This window comes from Ammospiza caudacuta, chromosome 16 (assembly GCF_027887145.1).
Source record: "Ammospiza caudacuta isolate bAmmCau1 chromosome 16, bAmmCau1.pri, whole genome shotgun sequence".
Taxonomy (NCBI): Eukaryota; Metazoa; Chordata; class Aves; order Passeriformes; family Passerellidae; genus Ammospiza; species Ammospiza caudacuta.
Genome location: NC_080608.1, coordinates 14,002,381 through 14,024,062, shown reverse-complemented (window position 1 = coordinate 14,024,062; position 21,682 = coordinate 14,002,381). Strand labels below are relative to the sequence as shown.

The window sequence follows — 21,682 nt, the reverse complement described above, 5'->3', positions numbered from 1 at the left end:
GGAATGCATCTGTCAGCCTCTTGCCAGCTGAACATCTAGGAAATACAAAGTGGTCCCAGAAAAGTTGGTGCACCGAGGCATTTCAACAACTATTTGCTAAGCAAACATTGGTAATTAACAGGGACCTAGAGAACATTGCCTGCCAGGGGCTCCCTGAGCCTGGCATCTCATTACTCAGTGTGCAGAGCAGGGCTGTGTTTGCTCCTTGTGTCAGCTCCACCTTGGGAAGGGCTCCAGGGAGAAACCAGCAGCACTGCAGGAACATCTGATGCAGAAAGGCAGAACAAGGCAGTCCTGGATGGGGCATCTCCTGCACCCGTGATTTTGGACTCATCTCCTCAAATTGTTTCTTCTGGGGAAAGTCCCAAGTTTCTCAGAGGCAGGAGCTGAACCCAAGCTGGTGTTCAATTCCCCCTAAAAATGTACTAAAAAGAGCTGGTTTGTCCTACAAATTTATTTTCTTTCCTTTGGAATGAGCTAAGTCTGAATGCTGGAGGCCTCCAGCTTTACCCCTCTTTGAGAAATCATGATTATTTCAGGGATATATCTATATCTATATCTATATCTATATCTATATCTATATCTATATCTATATCTATATCTATATCTATATCTATATCTATATCTATATCTATATCCATATCTATATATCTATATCATCTATATGTATATGTATATCTATATATATATCTATATCTATCTATATCTTTATTATCTATATCTGTATCTATATCTATATCATTATATATATCTATATCTATCTATATCTATGTGGATGTGTGTGTTGTTGTAGTTGACCCCTTGCCTCCTCCCTTCCCCCCAGCACAAGGGCACAGAGAATCCTCCACCTGGCCAGAAGGGGAAAGGAAACAGGAGCTCAAGATGGATGTTGGATGTTGCTCCAACATTGCATTAATTCTATGTGTATTTTGTCTGCTGTGTTTAACTTTTGACTATCAGTATTAACAAGGAAGGAAAGGAACTGTCATTCCAGGAAGACATTCCATACAATTTTATTTTTTTGTGCATGAAAGATAGGCTTGCCAAGCAAAACACCAACTCTCATCACAGTGGTGATATTTGCCTGTCCTCTAAGCCTGTTAGCCCATGTTGACACTGCCCTCACATTTGCCATGCAGCAGCAGATGCCAAGGCTTCAGTAACAATTAGCAGTAGTCAGAATGTTTCTTCCAAAGACTCAGAACTTGCTTATCTCTAAAGATGAAGACCTGGAGGTCCAGGCCTCACAGCATTGCCTCTGGCTTTTTGTGTGACAGGATTCATCCATCTGCTTGGGATTCACTGAGCACATTACAGACAATGAACAGCACAGGGCAGGAGATCATCTGAGTGAGAACTCTCTTGGTAGCCCATCCTTGCTCTTACCAGACTCCCAGGCTGGTATTTCTTTGCAGGAGTGGGAAATATTCCTGGTGCCCAGGAGTGTTGCTCCCTTCTGGGGGGACAGAGGAGTCCTTGGCTTCCCACCCCTGCAGACCTGGCTGCAAATCCTCAGCTAGGCAGGGTAAAGCTGGATGTAAATGGAGCAGTTGGATGTAAAGGGAGCTGAAGGGATGCCTCAGTCTGCTTTAGCTGCTCCTTTGCCCCTTGGAGCCCTCTCAGCCTGAGGGAAATCATGGCAGGGGTTCTCAGGGTGTCAGAGGCCCTGGCTGCCACTCCCCACCCAGCAGAGCCAGGACTGCCTTCCCCTCCCAGGCAAACTGGGACCTAATCCATCCCATTTCCCACAATGTCTGCAATCCCAGCACTGCTTATTCAAGCATGGAAGTGCTGCAATTAGAGCCAAGGGCTTTAAACATCCAAATGATGCCACTGGCAGAGCTTGTGCTCCAATGAGTGAACTGCCAGCACCTCCTGTGTGATTTGTGCAGCCTTTTCCCAGCCAGAACAGAAGAGCCTCAGGAACCCAAGTGGATGAAAGGTCTTTTCCAGCCTCACCTCTGACTTCCATGTGCTCCCCCCACTCCTCCTTGACTTTGGGCTCAAAACACCTGGCATGGCTGAAGGGACCTTCTTTATCTTCTGATATTTTTAAACTCTCACTCTAGGCAGAACAATCTTCTATCTGAATGCTGGGTGAAGTCCTGAATCCTCCTCCTGAATGCCAGAAAAGGAAAAGCTGAAATTCCTCTGGGAGTCCTTCTTTTTAATTCCTTTTTATTCCTCTGCTGCCTTTCCCAGTACAAGGAGTGAGACTCCAGGAGACTCCACTTGGCTCCTGGGGTTGAGGGAAGACAGAGAAATTGCCTCTAGAGCTGTGCACTGTGTTTAATTTCTCATGGATAGGATGAACTCTAACAGCCAGAAATCTTGAGGGGTGCAGAAAAACCCAAGGTGAGAAATCACAGCCTGGGAGATTTTGCAGTTCAGTGAGGATCATTCAGAATGGGCCACTTATCTGACTGCAGCCAAGTGAGCATTTCACAGGATCATTCCATACAACTCTATCTCTGCACAGAGCAAACCCAAATAAGCCAGGACAGTTCCAGTGTCCCCCCACTGCCAAATCCTCCAGGTAGTGTGTTCTTTTCTGGATCTGACCAAAGATCAATTGCTTCTAGATTTGCTGCAGTGTTTCAGGATTTGCAGCCTAGGCATTGGCACCATGGCATTTAAGGTTTCTGTTCAGGTGCTGACAGTAAAATAACAACACCCTGAAGTTCTAAATGCTCCCAAAAACTGAGCAATTGCAGCCAGGTATCTGCTGGAGTCCATGTGACTTTACAGCAGCTTGGCTGTGGCTTCTGGTGCACAACACCAAAGTTATTGCAGCATCAGCTCAGCTCTGCATCTGATGGAGGAACTCTTCCTCAGTGGTCCCAAGGCTGCTGCATTTTGGGCTGTAAGATGTGCAGGAGAGCTCTGGGCTGGGCTGGGCAATGTGTTCCTCACCAAATTATGATTTATGTGGTGAGATGAAAATATAAAAAGATAATTCCTTCTTTAATATGCAGTAAGGGGTCACTTTATAGAGGCTGTGCAATGTTAATGGAATTTATCAGCTTAAAAATGTTTTTCAATTGCAAATAACTCAACTGTAATTTATGGGATTGTTTACCCTGAATTGCCTGACATCTCCATTCCTGCACCTTCTAAGGCTTACCATAAACTCCTCCTGGCAGTTCTCATGCAAAGCAGGAATGAGAGTGTAATTCTGAGGTCAGTAGCTCTCAGATGGGGATGATGCTTATTGTTATAATAAATAAATAAATTTATTTTTAGCCTTTCCCTTTTGGCCCTGGTGGCTGTTTTTGTGTTTCTCAGGAAGGGAGTGGCCCACATCAACTCTGCTGAGCCAAATCTGCCTACAGCTGACTCTGGATCCAAACTGTCATTCACATCATGCCAAAATTTGGCCCTTTCACATTAAGCTGTCTATTCTATCTCTTAAAAACATGAGTGGAAAATCTGTCTGTGGACAGAACACCTACTGATGTCAGTGGGAACTGACTGAACTTGCTCTAGGGTTGCAGAGCTTTCAATATTTCTGCTGTTGTTTTTGCTTTTTTCCGTCATCTTCTCAGAGAAAGAAAAAAGTGTGGCAGTGGGCACGTCTTAAAATGCCATGGCTAATGGAGGCATCTTCACATCAGGAACAAATCACATCTCCAAATCCCAGACAGACACTTGTTAGGTGCTGCAAAGTGAGAGGGAGAGAAGTGACAATCAAGATCCATCAGGAAACTTGTGCTTGTGTGCACCCATCCCAACCCTGGGACCCACAGGCCCCACCAGTTTCCATCTGGCTCATTGTGCTCCTGCCTCTCTGTGATGCAAGTTCTATCTGTAGTGCCCTTGTCCTGCAAAAATGGGAAAAAACCCAGGTTTCCCCTTGGCACACTGTGCTCATCAGGTTTGTCCTGCTCAAGTATTTCATTTAATGGATGTGGAAAAGGTTTGAGGTCCAGAAGTCAATGCAGAAAACAGAAAGGAAGAAAAAGGCAGAAACCTGGAAAATAATCCCATGATTCTGCTGCTTCTTGGCTGCTCCACCTGGTCTGCTCACTTTGGGAGAGGAGCAATGGCCCAACAGCCAGAGTGGGACAGGATTGGAACCAGGTTGGTGTCTTAAATGTTTCACCTGCTTCAGTTAGGTCAATTTATTTAAACCATCACTACATCTTTCTGCTTTTGCCTTCAGTCTTTCTGGTGGAAGACAGAATAAAGTGAGACAGGATCTCACTTGAAATATTCTGGTTTCACCTCTAATGCAGAGCTTACCTGAGTGTGAGTCAGACTTACCAAGGAATGAGATGCTGCTCTCCCCACAGGGAAATGCTGGCTCTCTGGATGCAGGGTTTCCATTGAGGCACTGCTAAAAAAACCCAAAATAAACAAAATAACCCATTCCCCAGCTGGCTCCAGCACTGTGCACTGCCACACTGGGCTTTGGAATAGCACAAAAGTGACCATTATCAAAGCCAGTGTGAGAAGTGAGCTAAAGCAGGCTCAGCAGTGAGGGGAGCAGCAATCTCAGCCCCTCTCCTGGAACTGGGCAGGACTTGGTGATGCTCTGGCAATGAATGAAGAAAAAAATGAGCATTTTTGAGCTCTTCCAGCTGCAGCAGCCAGGAGCTGTGTGAGAAATGCTGCAGCAATCCCAACCCAGCCCAGCCCAACCATTCTGCTCTGCTTTGTGCTTCTCCCAAGCCTCTCCTGCTTCTGTTCTCCTGAAAGCTCCAACACCTCCCCTGTCCCTGCCCCAGCAGCTACTGAATGCAATTCAGGAATCTCTCCAGGTTTATTTGTGCCCTGCTGGTGTTGGGAAGGTGCTCAGAGCCCCAGAGCCTGGCACACAGAGCTGTGACAGCAGCAGGAATGGGCACAGCTGCAGCATCTCAGCCTAGGGGAAGGAAAAAGGCCCACAAAACATTAATTTAATGTCATGCTAAAGGCCGCTGCTGGTGTGGAGCCCTCGGTGCAGAGCCCATTCCACATCTTGGCTATAAAGAATTAATTTAAAGCAGGATGTGGCCTTTCTATCTCCTGATTTCTTTGTCCCATCATTACCCTTAAGCAGCAGCTCGTTGTACTTGTATTTTAGGTAGCAGAAAATGAGTGTGGCAGGGGTGAAGTGCTGTCACCTGGCATTGCTGGGCATGTGCCACGTGCATATCCCACAGGCTGTGTTGGGATACTGCACAGCCTGGTGTTTGCTAGGAATTGGATTTTTGTTTTAAACTTTATTAGTGTGCAGCTCGTCATGCACGCTGCTAAACGTCTTCTTGCCACAGGAACAGCACTCCTGTGTCCCCTGCTGTCACCCCAGGCAGGGCTGTGCTGCCTGTTTGTGTTTCCTTTGACTGCTAAACTGCTCATTGGAAATTAATTCATAAATAATTCATTGGGTGTTGCACTCTGTGCTTAAAAGTTCATCGTGTAGGTGGTGGGTTGTGGGTTTTCTTAGAAGTGGCAGTGCTTTTCTCCTTTCATTTTTCTGTGTTCATCTTGTGTGTGTGCAGAGCTCCCACTGCAGCCTGTTGGTTCTGCTGTAGATGTTTTAATGTCTTTCTGGCACATGATAGTTATTCTCAAATTTACTTACTATGGTTCAGGGTTATTGTGTTGCAAAAACTCTCTTTTGAGATTGGGGTTTATTGTAATACACAAATGATTTCTGGGAGTAGTTACAACTGACAGAAAAATAACAAATTATCCAGAAATGCACCTCCCCTGTCCCATGCACAGACACATACTCACTCACACTTCCCAGTCAGTCATTTATTAGTCCTAAACCTGATGATGCTGGACAGCAATGAGAGGTTTCTCATCTCCCTGATTTCCCAAGGCAGGTTTTGGTTTTTTGGGTGGGCCTTACAGCAAATGTGGCTCTCTCTGGAACCAGTGTCACCTCTAACACTGCTAATTTCAGCTCTGGAGCCTCCCTAGTTTGTTCCTAGAAAAGCATTAAACCCTGTATAAATAGGTAAAATATGCAGAGAGAGCTTTGGGTTTTTTATTTTGTCTTATCTTTTGTTTGTTTTCTTGTCTTCCCAATCTGGCAAAGCAGATGCAAGACCCACATCCAATGACTAAAATCCCATCTCAGTCATGTGCAGCATCCTTGCAGCTCTCAGCTGCTGGACTCAAGTTGCAGGTAGAGTTTAGGCCAAGCAATGTATTTTTTTTTTTTGTTTTAAAACATGCTGAAATACCAAGCAGCACTGCAGTCTTACTGTCCCCTGTGTACTTGTGTGTGACAGTGTTCACAGGGGTTTTCAGATGAGGGAAGAGGTGAGGATTTGATTCCATGTTTCAGGAGGCTTGATTTATTATTTTATGACATATATTACATTAAAACTATACTAAAAGAATAGAAGAAAAGGTTCTCAGAAGGCTAGCTAAGAATAGAAAGGAAAGAATGATAACAAAGGTTTCTGGCTCGGACACAGTGTCCAAGCCAGCTGACTGTGATTGGCCATTAATTCCAAATATCTACATGAGGCCAATCACAAATGCACCTGCTGCATTCCACAGCAGCAGATAATCAATGTTTACATTTTGTCCCTGAGGCCTCACGGCTTCTCAGGAGGAAAAAAAATCTTAAGATGTCTCATAAAAAGATGTCTGCGACACTCGTGGGTTGTGCTGGCGTTTGAAATATTCCTGTTTCACAGCCTGGGTAAGGGGGTGCCATGGGAATGGGGCTCTCAGAGGATCATTTAGGGTGGAAAAGGCCTCTAAAAGCACCAAGTCCCACCATGAACCAGCAGTGCCAGGTCCAGGCAGGGAGGAGAGGGGGGAATGAGGCTCCAAGGGGGAGCCTGGGCTGGTGCCAGCTCTGCTCCACAAAACCATAAACCCAAATCAGAGAGGTTATTCCAGAGATACCAATGATGTTTTGTGCCTCTCCCCTCCCTACAGGCACCCACTGAAAGGAGCCCAGCAGATGAGGTTGCATTCCTCAGAGAGGAGGCAGTGGGCTGCTTTCTGCCTGTGCTGCTCAGGAGACTGAAAGCCAAGCCCAGAAATAAGGAAAAAAAAAAGCCCACGTAGGTGTGAGAGGGAAAATAGCAGAGCTGGTGAAACACAGGCCTGGTTGTGTGATGGCCTGAAGCAGAGCTGTTATGTGCAGAGCTATTCACAAACCCCAATTTTAATAAGTGCAGATCATATCAGTAATGTAGATTACAATAGTTTGAATCAAATATTTAAAGACTACTTACACTCTGCTTTTTATCCTGAAATGACTGCAGAAAAGAGCCAAGTTCTTGCTGCTGGCTTGACTTCATGCTTTTTCTCTATTAAATGAGGCCATATAATTTTCCTCTGGGATACATTTGGCACTGGAGCTATTTAGGTCTGAACCTTCATCACTAAATTGAGGAAGATTTTTCAGTTCAGCTTAAGGAGAGAAGAATCAAGGTCATAGCACTGGAGAAAAACTGTTAAAAACAGATAGTTCTCCTTGCTGATTTTCTGGCCACTGTTCATAAAAATAAAAAATAATCACCCAGATTTAACAACTGAACTTCAGCAGCAGCAACTTGTCTGTACTGAACTCAGATGAAAAAATATGAAAACTCAGCTGCACATAAAATTTTAAGCTGTGGAAGTTGTTACCATTTTACAGAGTATGAAATGGACTCATTTTATCTAAATGATTCTTTATTTGGTAATTATTTTTTGTTTATCTTGGCTATTTAGGATTACAAAAAGGAAACAATCACCTGTAAGGGTATGAAAAAAAGCAAGAAAAAATTGGGAGGCGCTTCTTAATAAGTGAAGGGGAAGGTACTTGGGAGGAAATTACATTTTGATGATTTTCCCAGGAGCTGATTTTGGAAGCCAAATCCAGGTTTTGGCTTCCCAGACTTAAAAAATGGTGGAGATGCTGCTGCTGTTGAGTTCTACCCATCATTTCTAGCATGGGGCAATGCAAACATGCTGCTGCTCTGCTGAGCTGCTGAACTCTACCCCAAGAGAGGCAGGGGCTGAGGGGTTCCCAGGGCTGGAAACCTCCTGCCAATGTCCTTCTTGCTGGGGGTTAATTCATGAATTATTTCATTGTCCCTTTGCTGGAAATTCCATATTCAGGCCAACATCTGCAGCTGGAGTTCAGCTGAAAGATGCCTTTTCTCATTTTTTAATATTTTTTAAAGGACAAACAGTCCAAGACCCAGTGAGGGACCAGCAGTCTGTGTGTGCCCACCCAGCAGAACTGAGGGAATTTGTGTGCAGCCTGGTAAACAGCAGCCCCTGCAAACTGGAAAACAAATGTTCCTCCAGCCTGGATCCTGGCTGTGTCCCAGTGGGACTGGGCTTTGTCTCTCTGAGGGGTCTGGAAGGCACAAACAACTTTCCACCCGGACTGACATCCTGCAATTTGTTCAGATAATGAGCCTCAATCAATGCTCTCATTTACTGACAAAATCCAGGGTGAACAAATTCATATTTAAAACCCAGCTCCTGCAAAATGCCCTCAGAAGTGATTGCCTGGCATGTGCAGAGTCACCAATGAGCAGCTGATTAGTTGGCCAATTAAAACAAAACTGATGGATCATTAAAGCAGCCAGAGGTTTCCAAGAGGCTTTCTGTGACTTGGTCCAGAGGCTGCTGGTTTTGGAGTTTAGTTTTTTGGTGGTGTTTTTCTTTGTTTTGATTTTTTTTGTTTGTTTTGTTGTTTTTTTTTTTTTTAATTGTTGCATGAATCTGTCTGATCATTCGGTGTCCATTCACACTAAGATAAAAGAATTACAACAGGGACTTCACAAACTTAAGGAAGAAGACGGTTTAGGAATTGATGAATGGCTTAAAGGCTTAGGACTTGGAACGTGGCTGAGGAACCTTGTGATCTATGCTATAGGACTGGTGGGTGTAATTTTACTGGTTTTGCTTATTTTGCCTTGTATCTTTAACTGTATTCAAAACATGGTCAGCCAAACAATAGCAAAAACATGGCAAACTAATCTCCTTGCTCAAGAAGAAAACGGGGGAAATGTGGAGAGTATTATTAATAATTGGTTAGCTGAGAAAGGCCATACTGACATAATGCCGCTGGTTAAGCTGAAGGAAGAAAGTCAGCAGTCAGCAAGCTGAAAGGAAAGGTCAGCAGTGACCTTGCTGCAACATGAGGAGAGGGAGTAGAGATTATTCCTGAATATATCCTGAGAATATGTGAAAAGTATCAAAAGTAGAACCATAGGAATGCAGAAGTAGGCGTAGGTGCTGATATGTAACTGACCAATCCTGAGCTCAACTTTTGCAATATGTATGAAGCTCATTATTAACTGTATTTAACCCGCCGTACTGATCAATAAAATTGGGCCTGTGATGATCAAATTGATGTCCGGGTCTCCTTCCGTCGACATTTAATTATTATTTTTTCCCAGGCAGACTGGAGTTCCTGCTCCCTCCACTGTGTGCAGGTGGGGATTTGTTCCTGGATGTTCCTGCACCCAGCTCTGGTCACTCTTGGAAAACCCTGAGCTCCTGCTGGTTTGGAGCACAAGCAGCACCAGATTCTCTTCACCAGAAAGGTTGAGAAAATCTACAATTATAAGAAAGACTCAACTTTCTCAAAGACAAAAACCCTTTGTTTTGTTGATTTCAGGTTTTCTTCCCACAGCAATTCACAGAAATTCTCATTCCACCTTCTACAGCATTTTTGGCACAAATACATCCATATTCTTGCTCCTGTGAAACATCACTACAGTTATCAACAAAAAAACCCCAACATCTCTTTCCTTCTTAACAATCATTATTTTATTAATATATTTTACAAGATTGCAGTTGAAATCATTTAAATACAAACTTTTTTTTTATACAGAAAGTGTAATAAAGTTAAAATAGTTCCTTGTGTAATTCATAGCATTATTGCAATGCTTACAAAATTTTGCATAGAGTGTGCAAGGATTGATGTTATTTGATACAAAAAAGCTTTATATTTTCCCACACAACCACACACATACATAAATTAAAAAGAAAAAAAAAAGCCAAACAAATCTGAATTTCGTCATGAGAACCGTGATAAGACTTTAAATTCATTTTGTCCTGTTTACACGACCAAGGTCATTGGTGGTTTTCAGAGTAGAGGTCAGACAAGGTGTTTTCCCATCACAGATGAAAACTGCTGTAGCACGGGGGTCATGCCTTTTATGCTGCTGCTGCAGATGAACAAGGTGCCCTTTGTCTCTCACTGAATGTTTTGCTGTTGGCTCTACAAGTATGGAGCATTTTTGGGTGAATATTGACAGCTCTATTGGCATTTGCTCACAGGGAAACAAATTCAAATACAGGGTGGGAAAAAATAAACAAAGCCACAAGGAAAATCCAGATCCAGCAGGTCAGTCCCTCCCCTGCTCCCAAACCAGCACAGAGGCTCAGGGAAAGCTCTGGCCCAGGCAGGAATCCAGGTGTGGATGGTGTCCCCTCAGCCCTTCTCTGACACACACAGGGGACACTGATGGCCCAGATCTGCCCTTTCTGAGGTTTCTGCCACACTGACTCTGCAGGATTTGCTCATCTTCACTCGCTCTGATAACCCACAAAAAGGGATGAGACAGTGAATTCCTCCAGCAGTGCCTGCCCTCAGGAGCTGCTGCTCTCAAGGTGGCCAAAGGCTTGTGAGAACAGCACCCAAAAATGAACAGCATCATTTATCCACTCAGGATGCAGGTACACATCATCTGTACCATCTGCAGAACCACTAAAACTGCCAAAATGTCTCCATTATCCATCACAGAGTGCACAGGGCCAGGGAAGGACCCAGCTGAAGACAAAACCATCAGGCTGTGCTTGGTGTGGGAGGTCACTCCCTGCTCTAAGGGAGCCACCCTGGAGAGATCCAGCCCTGCTGTGGAGCTGGTGGGCTCTGCAGCTAAGGGAGTGTGGGAGAAGCTCTAACAGAAACATTGATTTCAGCTACAATCCAAGCTTCAGCAGAAATAGCACCACCCACAAATAATTGCTCTCTTGCTCTCCAGTGTGAGCCTGCCTCAAGATGCTTCAAGGACTCCATTATGAGGAAATTTTTAAGAGACCAAAGGACATACATTGCTTTAGGAAGAGAAAATGCATTTAGCAGGAAAGGTTTCAGAGGGCTCTATCTCCTATCAGTGGTTAAGCCTTTGAATGGGGAAAAAATGTAAGAGAACAATGCAATTTAAAATTCCTGTTACATGCAAAGATGCACATGACTTGTGCTTTGCAATGGGCCTGTTCCTATAACGACAAATATGCTGGAAATGGTAAAACTTTCCATTTGGGTAGGACCCCATGAGAGGCTCCAAAGAGTCCTTTTTAATCTCAGAAGTCTGTTTAGCTAAAGCTGCATGTTTTTATCTGAAGCATTTGGTGGCACAATGTAAATGTAACATTTTCACAGAAATTTCTCCTGATATTTTCCCTTCCTGGTGGAAAGCTTCAACCAACTAAATGAGGCAAACATACAATTACATATCATTTCACAGTGGATTTACTCCTCCTGTTCTTTAATCCCTGCTAAAAGCTAACAAAAGCCCAATCCATGGAGATCAGCTGCCTCAAAGGAAACCTGACTTCATCACTCCATTTGGTAGCACAAAATCCCAGCCACCACAGGGCTCCCAGCTGCAGGAAGGTGAGACATGTCCTGGGAGAGACACCGGTGCTAACTTTGCTGCAGGAATGACACTTGTAGCAAATTAATTTTTTAAGGGACTTGCACCTCTAGTTTAAAGTGATTTGGATGGAAAATCTCAGTGGGGCACTCTGATTGTATTTCCTTCTTCGTTTCAGATAAAAATCCTGCAGCTTTAAATATCCATCTTTTGCTGTGTTCTTTATACACCGTGCGTCGCTTTTCACAAGGGCACAATACAATTCAAGTGGCAGGACAAGAGAGGCTGAAATGATAAAGCCTCAGGGCTGGATGTGCATAACCAGGGGCCTCTCAACCACAGCAGACTTAAAAGCTTTCTAAATACAAGCTATTCACTGTAATTTCCATCCAAGCCCCAAGCCACTGTGGTTATTGTGGATGGAAACAACACCCCAGCAATCTTGAACAGCCCGAGCTCTAAGTGGTTTCAGTGACAGTAATTCCACTGAGCTCCATGAAAAGATCAAGCATAATTGCCACCATATTTAGTAAAATGGATGTTATTAATTTAAAGTATAATAGTGCAAAGGGACAGAGACGTTGACTGCATTACTGTGATTAGGGTGATGTCTCTCCCCATTTCTTCCCCTTCCCTCCTACCTGCCTTGTTTAATTCACTCCACTCTTGCTTGAATAACCTCAGCACCACGTCAGTGTTTGACCCTGCTCCACTCACAGCCATAAACTTGGCTACATCAGCTGTGAACACACAGCAACTGCCAGGCAGAATTTACCTGGAAGTCCCCAATTTTATGGTCATGCCACTGCTACATGCAGGATTTGGGTTTTGGGGGCTGCTGGATTTGGGAGCAGGATGCCAGCTACCAAAACATCACACAGGAATTTCAGAGCTGAGGAAAAAAAAGGTTAAAATGGGGAAAAGGGAGCAGTTGCCAGGATCACGTTCCTGAGCAGCCAGGGCAATAAAAAGGCTGATATTTTCACATTCCAAAAGCACCAAAGCAGTGCTTGGCAAAGCTTGGCAGGAACACGCCCTGTGCTTGCTGGGGTGAATTCTGGATGATGACATTTCAGAATTTAAAATGTCAGCCATAAAAAAAGAGCACAGCCTCTAAGTTTTTTTCCTTTTTTCTTCCTTTTTTTTTTTTTTTTTTTACTGTAGGTACTTCTAAAATGAAATCATTGCAGCAGTTACTCTTCTCCACAAAGCAGCCACTGGAGCTCCTGCCCTGCTAATGCTCAGGTGAACAGCTGGCACCATTTGCTCAGTTTATTTATACTTCCAGCCCAGGATGCTCTCTTTAAGCTTTCTGGGCTATTTCTCCACATTTCAGATTTAAGGTAACCTTGCCCTCTGCACACATTTCAAGATTTTTCACATTATCTCCTCCTCTCCCTGCTAACCAAGTTAGAGCCTTCCTGCCACTTTATTCTGTCAAATGCAGCCTTATGATACACCTGCATTTCTCCTACCCAGTTCAGAAAAAGCACCATTAAAGTTAATGCATTTCAGGCATGAGGGCAACCAGAGAGGGATGAACTTCTTGAAGTCTTTGGTCTTTGTCTCACTCTGTTTTGCAATGTGAAACTTAAAGCCATAAGAAAAAACAAAGAAAATTGGCTTTTGTTGTAAACAAGTCTATATGAGAGTGTGTGTGTGTATTCGTGTGCATGTGTGAGCATCTTATGACAACAAAATGAATTTTCACTAGGTTGTGATGTGAGCTAGCCTTCCCAAGTTCCACAGGAATCTCTCTTTAACCTTGGAGGAGTTTCTAGGGAGGGGTTTTTATTTAGCCATCATTTTGCTATACCATATACTGCAGACTGTATTTTTAGGCTTATGCCTTCAAAGTTTGTTTGTGCAATGTGGTATTTATCATAAGAGAAGAAAAAAACCCCACAACCCTTCCAAAACAAAGCTTTTAGACATCACATGACTGAGGTAACAAAACACAAATCACTCCTGCACATACTCAGTCTTCTGAAAATGAATACTTAGGAGAGCCTTTATAAATATTGTAGTAGTTATTGGCTTCCCCTTTTGATGACTTCCTTTACTGTTAATATTTCTTTGTGCTGTTTAACTATGAGGTAATATGCTTCAAAATGAATAAAAAACCCAAACAAACCAACAAACCCCACAAAGAAACGTGGAGAATGGGTGTGCAGCCAATATCAGGACCTCTGCTTTTGCTAATGGCAAATCTTTTTGCTTTAGGATAACCAGGTACGACAGGAGGCTCACACACTACATATGGATAAGGTTCCTGTCACAGGTGAGCACTGACTGTCATTCTCTGTCCCTTTCCTAAAGTGTCACATTGACAGCAAACTGGACGAGTCGTGCAGCCCTACAAAGAGCCAGCACACATAAAATGCATTTATGACCCTGCATGGCTGCCCCAGCTGCACTGACACTGTGGCACAGCCCCTCGGTGAACATTTGGTGGGGTTTTGGTGCTCACAGCTGCCATGCAGGGTCTGGTTCAGTGCACCCCCTGCCCTCAGCTCCCAGCTCGGGCCAGGAACTCATCACCATCTCCCACTGAGCTCAGCAGACACAAACTAAACCCCATTTGAGATCAACCCCACCTCCCACATAGCAAATGCTCCACTGAACTGAACTTCAGGCCCAATTCACAAAGAAACACACAACCCCTTGTTTGTCTCTGGCATTTCATCAGTGGTAGGCAGAGCACGTGGATGAAATTCCACAGTCAGGGAAGCTCTGGATTTAATGGATTCAGGGAAAAGCAGCCCACACAGCTACTGTGAGGGATTTCTGGGCAAGGCAGGAGGAGAAGGGACTCTCCTGCACTTGCCTTGTCCAACAGGAGAGTCCCTTCACAACAAACTGTGGAGTGTGAGATGGCTGGATGTGTTAGCGGGCAGCTTTTTAAACAAAATGCCTGATTTTTCCCATGGGATCTGAGACACAGTCCTGTTTGCTCTGCTTTCATTGAATCCTAGAATGGTTTGGGATGAAAGGGACCTTAAATCATCCTGTTCCAGCCCTTTGCCATGGGCAGGGACACCTTCCACTAGACCAGGCTCCAACAAGCCCCTGCCAGGGATGGGGCATCCACAGCTTCTCTGGGCAGCCTGTGCCAGGGCCTCGCCACCCTCACAGCAAAGAGCTTCTTCCTAATCTTTAACCCAACGCTGCTTGCTGTCAGTTTGAAGTCATTCTTCCATGGCTGTTACTCCCTGCCCTTGTAAAAAGTCCCTCTCCAGCTCTCCTGGAGCCTCTTTAGGCCCTGGAGGGGCTCTGAGGTGTCCCTGGAGCCTTCTCTTCTCCAGGTGAGCAGCCCCAGCACTCCCAGAGGGGCTCCAGCCCTCAGAGCACCTTTGTGGTCCCCGGTGTGTCCCCATCCTGCTGATGCTGAGACCCCCAGAGCTGCACACAGGACTGCAGTGGGGTCTCACATGGGCTCAGAGTCCCCTCCCTCGACTGCTTTTGATGCAGCCCAGGACAGGATTGGCTTTTTGGGCTGTGAGTGCACTTCAGGTCATGTTGAGCTTCTCCTCAATCAACAAGTCCTTCTCCTCAGGAACATTCCTGACCCATTCTCTGCCCAGCCTGTGTTTATGTTTGCCACTTGCTGACCAGCTCAGGCAGCATCACCCAAACCCCTGCCTTAAAACTCAGGTGGTGTTCAAATTATCTGCAGGTCCCTACAGGGGTTCATTCTTTCTAGAAACAATTCCTCACATTTCAACACAACACAGTTTTATGCTTTTTAAGATGGAAACATGGTTGTAAAATATATTGAAACAAGAATTTCTTTCAGTAGACATAATTAAGGTACCTTTTGTTCACCTCAGAGAAGCGTCTGCAGTGATGGCTCAGATGTTAAGGTCATTTCCTAGCAGCTCCCCAGCAGAAATTCACACCAAGATATGAATGTCCTTAGCAGTTTCATGGCTGCTGTGACATGAGAAGGTGATAACCTCATTCAAGAGCCCAGTGGGGAAAAGCAGCTACTCAAAACTAATTTGTTGGGATGGAAATTGGGAGCAGCCAGAGGGTGGCACAGGAATGAGGACTGAGCCACTGCTGTGTCTGGAGCAGAGCACAGAAATCAGGATGGAGCACCCCTGGGGGGCTCAGCCCTGCCTTCCTCACCCCCCTGAGCACTCCCAGGGCTGGGAAGTTAATCTGATTCATAGACAGGAACTCTTCCTGCAGCACATGTCTTCAAACTGCTCACACAGGATTTGGTTATGGATTGGGCCATGCTTGCTATGAGGTTTGTGATCAGTATTCAATGAAACAAGGAAGAACAAAATCTACAGTAAATGTAGGACTATGAGTGGGACTTCAGCCATGGCCCCAGAGGTAACATACACAGTATTTTGCTATATTTAACATGGTAAGAAAAAAAAAAAGTCTGTAACATTCTAGGTGCCCCTACAGTCTTAATGTATTTCATCAATATCTGTTTTAAGTTGCACAGCCAGTTCCCAAGACACCCTCCTGTCCCTCCCCCCAAATAAACTAGATTTAATAACAAGATAAATATGATGTGCTTCTCCTTGCTGAGTGCATTGACTTAAGGCATAGGCACAATTCCCCTCTTTGAACAGAGATGGTACATCCTGTGTCCCAATACAATTGTTACCCTGGGTGACCCTTTGCATTCAAATGTTGACTCAAGACATAATAATTACAGGAATCATTCATTAACAAATAGTTTGAATTCGTTAATTTATCAGAAAGCATTATTGAAATAAAAGGAAAGAATTCAATCCTCTTTCAGGAATAAATGTTTTTGGGAGTGCTGCTTTGTTGGGCAGCAAGACATCCAATCTAAACTCCATAGAAATCTTCTCTGAGTCCAATCAGTTTTGGATTAAGCCAGAATTGTTAATTAAAAAATAAAAAATAAAAAAAAAAAATCAAACCCTGGTACTCTCGAGACCACAAGAAAATACATGAAAAGCTGTAAGAAAAGGGAATTGGCTAAATTATTTCTAAAGATTTCTGTCCGCTATGTTTTATCTTGAAAATCACTTGAAGAATACCAGCTTTGGTTAGATATCACTAGGGATGGGCACAGATCTGTCTTATTTGCACATGAGGTAATATTTCAAAAGCATCTCAGTGGCTCAGAAACCTTGCTGTCCTCGTGAGATTTGTTGTCACTTGGAAACTTTTGCCTTAATTGGTATATTTGGTTTTTTTAAAAGATTTTTTACACACATGTGGATGAAATTATGGGTCAGATTTCAATAATCTGGGCTCTTATAATTATTTTCCAAACCTTTAAAAGTGGAAGTAATGTTACCAGATCAGATTTTTGTGTTTTATCCTGCCCATGACTCCCACACTTTAAAATAAGGAAAAAATGCAACCATGGTAAGATTCAACCACAGAGTTTTGGGGACTCAAATTCTACAGGAACCAGCATCCAAAGCCCTTCCTTTCAATAATGTGGCTTTGTCACAATCTGTATAAATCCTTAAAAAAAGTCTTTCATTGTCAGCATCTCTGATAATTGCAGTTTCCACCAAATCTAAGTGATCTTGGACTGTAGATCTTGAAAAGAAAGATGACAAAAATTCTGGTGTAGCATCTACATTATTCACTTAATTTTATGATTTTCTCAGTTTCTAGTTAATTTTCTCTGTTTCTACAGGTATTTAGGCAATGTCCAAATCTTAAATCTTCACACCTTCACAGCAAATGTGTTCAAAATTGAAGGTGTCAATGGGGAGTTTGTAGGGTGATCCAGGACACCTGTTAGCAAAAGAGGTTCAATTTTTTTCTACTTATTCCAACTTTCACAATTTTGTTCCTTCCAACAACTAAGTACAACACCAGTTTTGCCAGCACAGAGATGATTTTAGGTTAATGTTGGACCTGATGTGTCACACCTGAATAGCACAAAGCATCCTTGGCCATTCACAGGCAAGTGTTGAAACCCTTCAGAAAATCACATTTGTTATTTCAGCAAGAAGGTCTGGACGTTCCTGCTGGCCAAGTGCATCCATCTCTCCCAACAGGGAGCCATGCTTCAGGTAATAATTAAAGAGTAATTTAACCCCAGGTATCCTGGATCACTGTAGGTGATCAGCACAGCACATCTGGCTGTTTTGTTGTTTTTAGAACTATTCCTTTTTATGCCACTGATTTAATGGCACAAAAATAATCAGAGATGCTTCTCTTCCCTTTGGATGGTGGTGGCTCTGCATTGGTTCCAGGGTCTTGCCCAGCCAGCAATCCCATTGCTCTGAGAACATGATCAAAAACGAGGGGTGATCATTGCACTGTCTTAATACAGAAGGGTCCAGGGGAGCATCAGATCCAATTCAGCAGATTGTACCAGTAAATTTCGGTGTGGGAAAGAGAAATGCTACACAAATGTAACAGGGTCACCCTGGGATTCCTTGTACTGAAACATCATTTTACACAGAGGATATATATATATATATATCTTATATATATTTTTTATATATATATATTCACACACACGCGCGCGCACACACAAAAAAAGTCTTTGATAGGCTTTCTGTGTTCTAGTAAAAATAGTTGGCAGCTGGATCTGTGAGACCAGAACTGGCTTTTGTGCTGCCTGTGATGCCCCTGTGCACAGTGTCCCTCAAAGGCAGACGCTCGTGTTTATCTGGCAGGTGGAGCTGCTGCCTGCCTGTGACAGGAACAGCCGCCCATTGGGACACACACAGAGCTCGTAGATTTTTTGCCTGGACCCTGCAGAAGAGGAAGATCCTTGAGGCAAGTTAGGTAGTTTGATTTTTGCAGAATTCAACGTTATCTGGAGTCAAATGTGGAGAGAGAGAGGGGAAAAAGAAAAGAGAGAGAATTAGCGGGGAGCTGTTATTTCTGATTTAAAGAAAGAGCTGTTATTTGTGATTTCTGTGTTTAAAGAAGCTTCCTCCAGACGGCTCAGCTGCTGCAAAAACTGGGCAGGGAAGTGTTTTAGGATGGAAAAGTCTGATACAAATCTAGGTGGGCACATTATCTGCCTTTACCACGACCTCCAGTCTGTTTCTGCTGATGCTCCCACTGTGTTTTCTTGGCTTTTGGCTTCCTGGGACACGACCAGAATCCAATCCCAGGTCTGGATGGACCCAAGCAGAGGCACCCCACTGTCAGATGGAGATCCTGGATGGTTCACACTCACCCATCCACCCTGCTCCTCCACCAGGATCTCTGTCACTGTGATCCCATTGCCAGTTACACTTGCAGGCTCCCAGCACTGACTTTTATGTATATTTTATGTATATTTTATGCATATTCTATGCATATTTTATGCATATGTGTAACACTTTTGTGTACATTAAAAATAACTCAAATGCTCTAACAGTCCTAAATCCCTCCTTACAAAACAACATAAGGCAAACAACATGTGGCAGCTCTCAGACATGTGGCAGCTGCAGGGGAGTGCTCTGGCATCAGCCAGAATACAGTAAAATAACCTGAACCCCATAGTAATACAGGGTGACTGAGAATATCAGCAATGACAGTAAGAATCTCCCAGTTTAGTACCCACCCATCTCTTGTCCTGAAAGACAGAAGTCAATTTATGCATTTAAAAGCATCTGAGTATTGGCAGCAACTGCTTGAAGTTGTGAAATGCTTTGGATTTCTATCTCAGTGTATTGAGTTTTTTTTTCTGGTATTTTTCAGAGGCTTTTCCTTAGCACCCATGGTCTAGGTTTGGACTGTCTTAAAATGCAAATATATTTAGAAATAACAGAAACTACAATTAAAAAGTCCTTCTGTTTTTTAGCCCTGAAACTAAGATAGGTAAATCTTATGTGAGAGCCCTCTTGCCTGGAGGTTTGTGTTCCATGGGCAGCTCCTCCTGACAAGGGTCTCAGTGGTTTCTCCACTGGGAGCTCCTTAGCCTCATCCTTTGGTGTCTTCCATCACTGTGGCAGGAGGAGGGGATGAGAAAACATCAAATCCATGTGCCCACATGATTTTGTGACACCAGAAAAGGCTTAACTCAACACCTACTTTACTTTTGCTCCAAGTTATCAGCTTTAATTGTTCTCTCTTCCCCTTTGGAAGTCTCTCCAGTGCAACAACCCGTGTCTCCTAATGTTCCCTTTCGTTCCAGAATGAAACATCAGCCACAAAAGCTTTTCAGATCAATACCAGTGAATTAAGCTCTTCTTATAGAATAATATATGATAAAAGATTTAATTATGCTGGCCAAGTAAATCTTGTTTTCAAGTGACAAGGAAACAAAGAATTTAGGAGCGGTGTGCATTTTACAGCTGCATAAATCTGCTGGAACAACAGATGCTATTATCCATGCACTTTAAAAATAATGAATCAGCCTTTGCCACGGAGTGAGCCTGATTTGCATGGGATGTGTTCAATCAGGGTGAGCAGGAATGAGGTCAGGAGAGCCCCCTGTGCCCAGGCTTGCACACACAGCAGCCTGGTGGCACACAGCTCTGCAGGGGACCCTTGGCTTGGCTTTGCACTCACCTCTCCATCTTTGGATTCCAGCCTGAGCTCTGTCCTGCACGTGGCCTTCAGGCTGCCGGCCTCGGCGTTGATCTCGATGCCCTTGGGAGCCTCCATCACCAGCGCGCGCGTGGGCGACTCCAGCCTGCAACACGGGGAAAAGAGATCCTGATCACATCCCTGTGCTGCACCTGTGCTGCACCACCCTGCAACACGGGGAAAACAGATCCTGATCACATCCCTGTGCTGCACCACCCTGCAACACACAGGGAAAACAGATCCTGATCACATCCCTGTGCTGCATCACCCTGCAACACACAGGGAAAACAGATCCTGATCACATCCCTGTGCTACACCTGTGCTGCACCATCCTGCAACACACAGGGAAAACAGATCCTGATCACATCCCTGTGCTGCACCACCCTGCAACACACAGGGAAAACAGATCCTGATCACATCCCTGTGCTGCACCACCCTGCAACACACAGGGAAAACAGATCCTGATCACATCCCTGTGCTGCACCATCCTGCAACACAGGGGGAAACAGATCCTGATCACATCCCTGTGCTGCACCTGTGCTGCACCACCCTGCAACACAGGGAAAAGAGATCCTGATCACATCCCTGTGCTGCACCACCCTGCAACACACGGGGAAAACATCCTGATCACATCCCTGCGCTGCTACACATGGGAGAAAACAGCTCCTGATCAAATCCCTGCTGCCCCAGCTGCAACACACGGGGGGATACAGATCCTGATCAGATCCCTGTGCTGCCCCAGCTGCAACACACAGGGGACACAGCCTGTGGGATCCTGCTCAGGCTGTGCTGCACCACCCTGCAACACACAGTGCTCACACAGCCCATGGGCTCCATGCTCCTGCTCAGGCTGTTGTGCTGCACCTCAGACCCTGCTGATGTGCAGGTTCTCACCTGCTTCCAGAGGAAAAGGTTCGTGCATGGTAAAACACACCACAAATCTGATCTGCTCACATTCCATGCCAGCTTTGCTATGCTGGGCCAAGAGAAAAGGGGCAATGAAGCCACCCCCAAGGTCAGCTGGCTCCTATTTCTGGTTCTGCTTTCTCACTAATCAGTGCTAATGGGATATCAGCAAAGCTGAGCACCTGCACAGAGGGTGCAAGTATTTCTCTTCCTCCCACCCCTGTTCAAACAGGAATGAATTAGTTCTCCTGACTTCCTACTACATGAGGTTTAGAAGGGTTTAAAGATACAAGGAAATAAATGAAAGCAATCAGGCTGAAGACCCCAAAATTTGTGGTCTCCAGTCCTAGGCTCACATCACACCAGGCCTGACCATGTGCTCTGCAGAGCTTCAGCCCCTCCTAAATGTGGATACACTGCAGAGGCCTCTGACAGCCCTTTAACACAGCCCTGTTACAGCCCTTTAACTTCAAGGTTAATGCTGTAAAGTGCAGAAGCACAAAGTTCAGTCTTTCTTGTTCATCATCCATTTTTAGTCTTCTATTATACTTGCCTCTTTCTTATTTACAATACAGTCTCTTATGACTCTCTGTATTGAAATGGTTATTAAAAAACAACTCTCCCTCTTTGGGAATATCCTCTCAGTGGATTTCATCCTCATTTATTTACTCCAGCGTCACAAGATCCAGGTTGTGGTGTCCTCAGTGAGGCAGGAGGGAGGGCTGGAG

The 21,682-nt window shown here is 44.4% G+C and overlaps 1 protein-coding gene across 8 annotated transcripts in view; it reads right to left on the bottom strand.

The window, feature by feature from the left end:
* Nucleotides 1-9,758: 9,758 nt before the first annotated feature.
* SGCD (sarcoglycan delta) overlaps nt 9,759-21,682 on the bottom strand; it is a 306,728-nt gene continuing 294,804 nt past the window's right edge. For 7 of the 8 annotated variants that reach the window (XM_058815052.1, XM_058815058.1, XM_058815054.1 and 4 more), the window contains 2 exons: nt 20,031-20,154; nt 9,759-18,342 (listed from right to left, as the gene is read on the bottom strand). In XM_058815052.1, coding sequence (XP_058671035.1) covers nt 18,169-18,342; nt 20,031-20,154 — 298 coding nt within the window. In that variant the 3' untranslated portion in view covers nt 9,759-18,168. The remainder of the gene's footprint in view (nt 18,343-20,030; nt 20,155-21,682) is intronic. The other variant, XM_058815057.1, reaches the window with a different exon arrangement.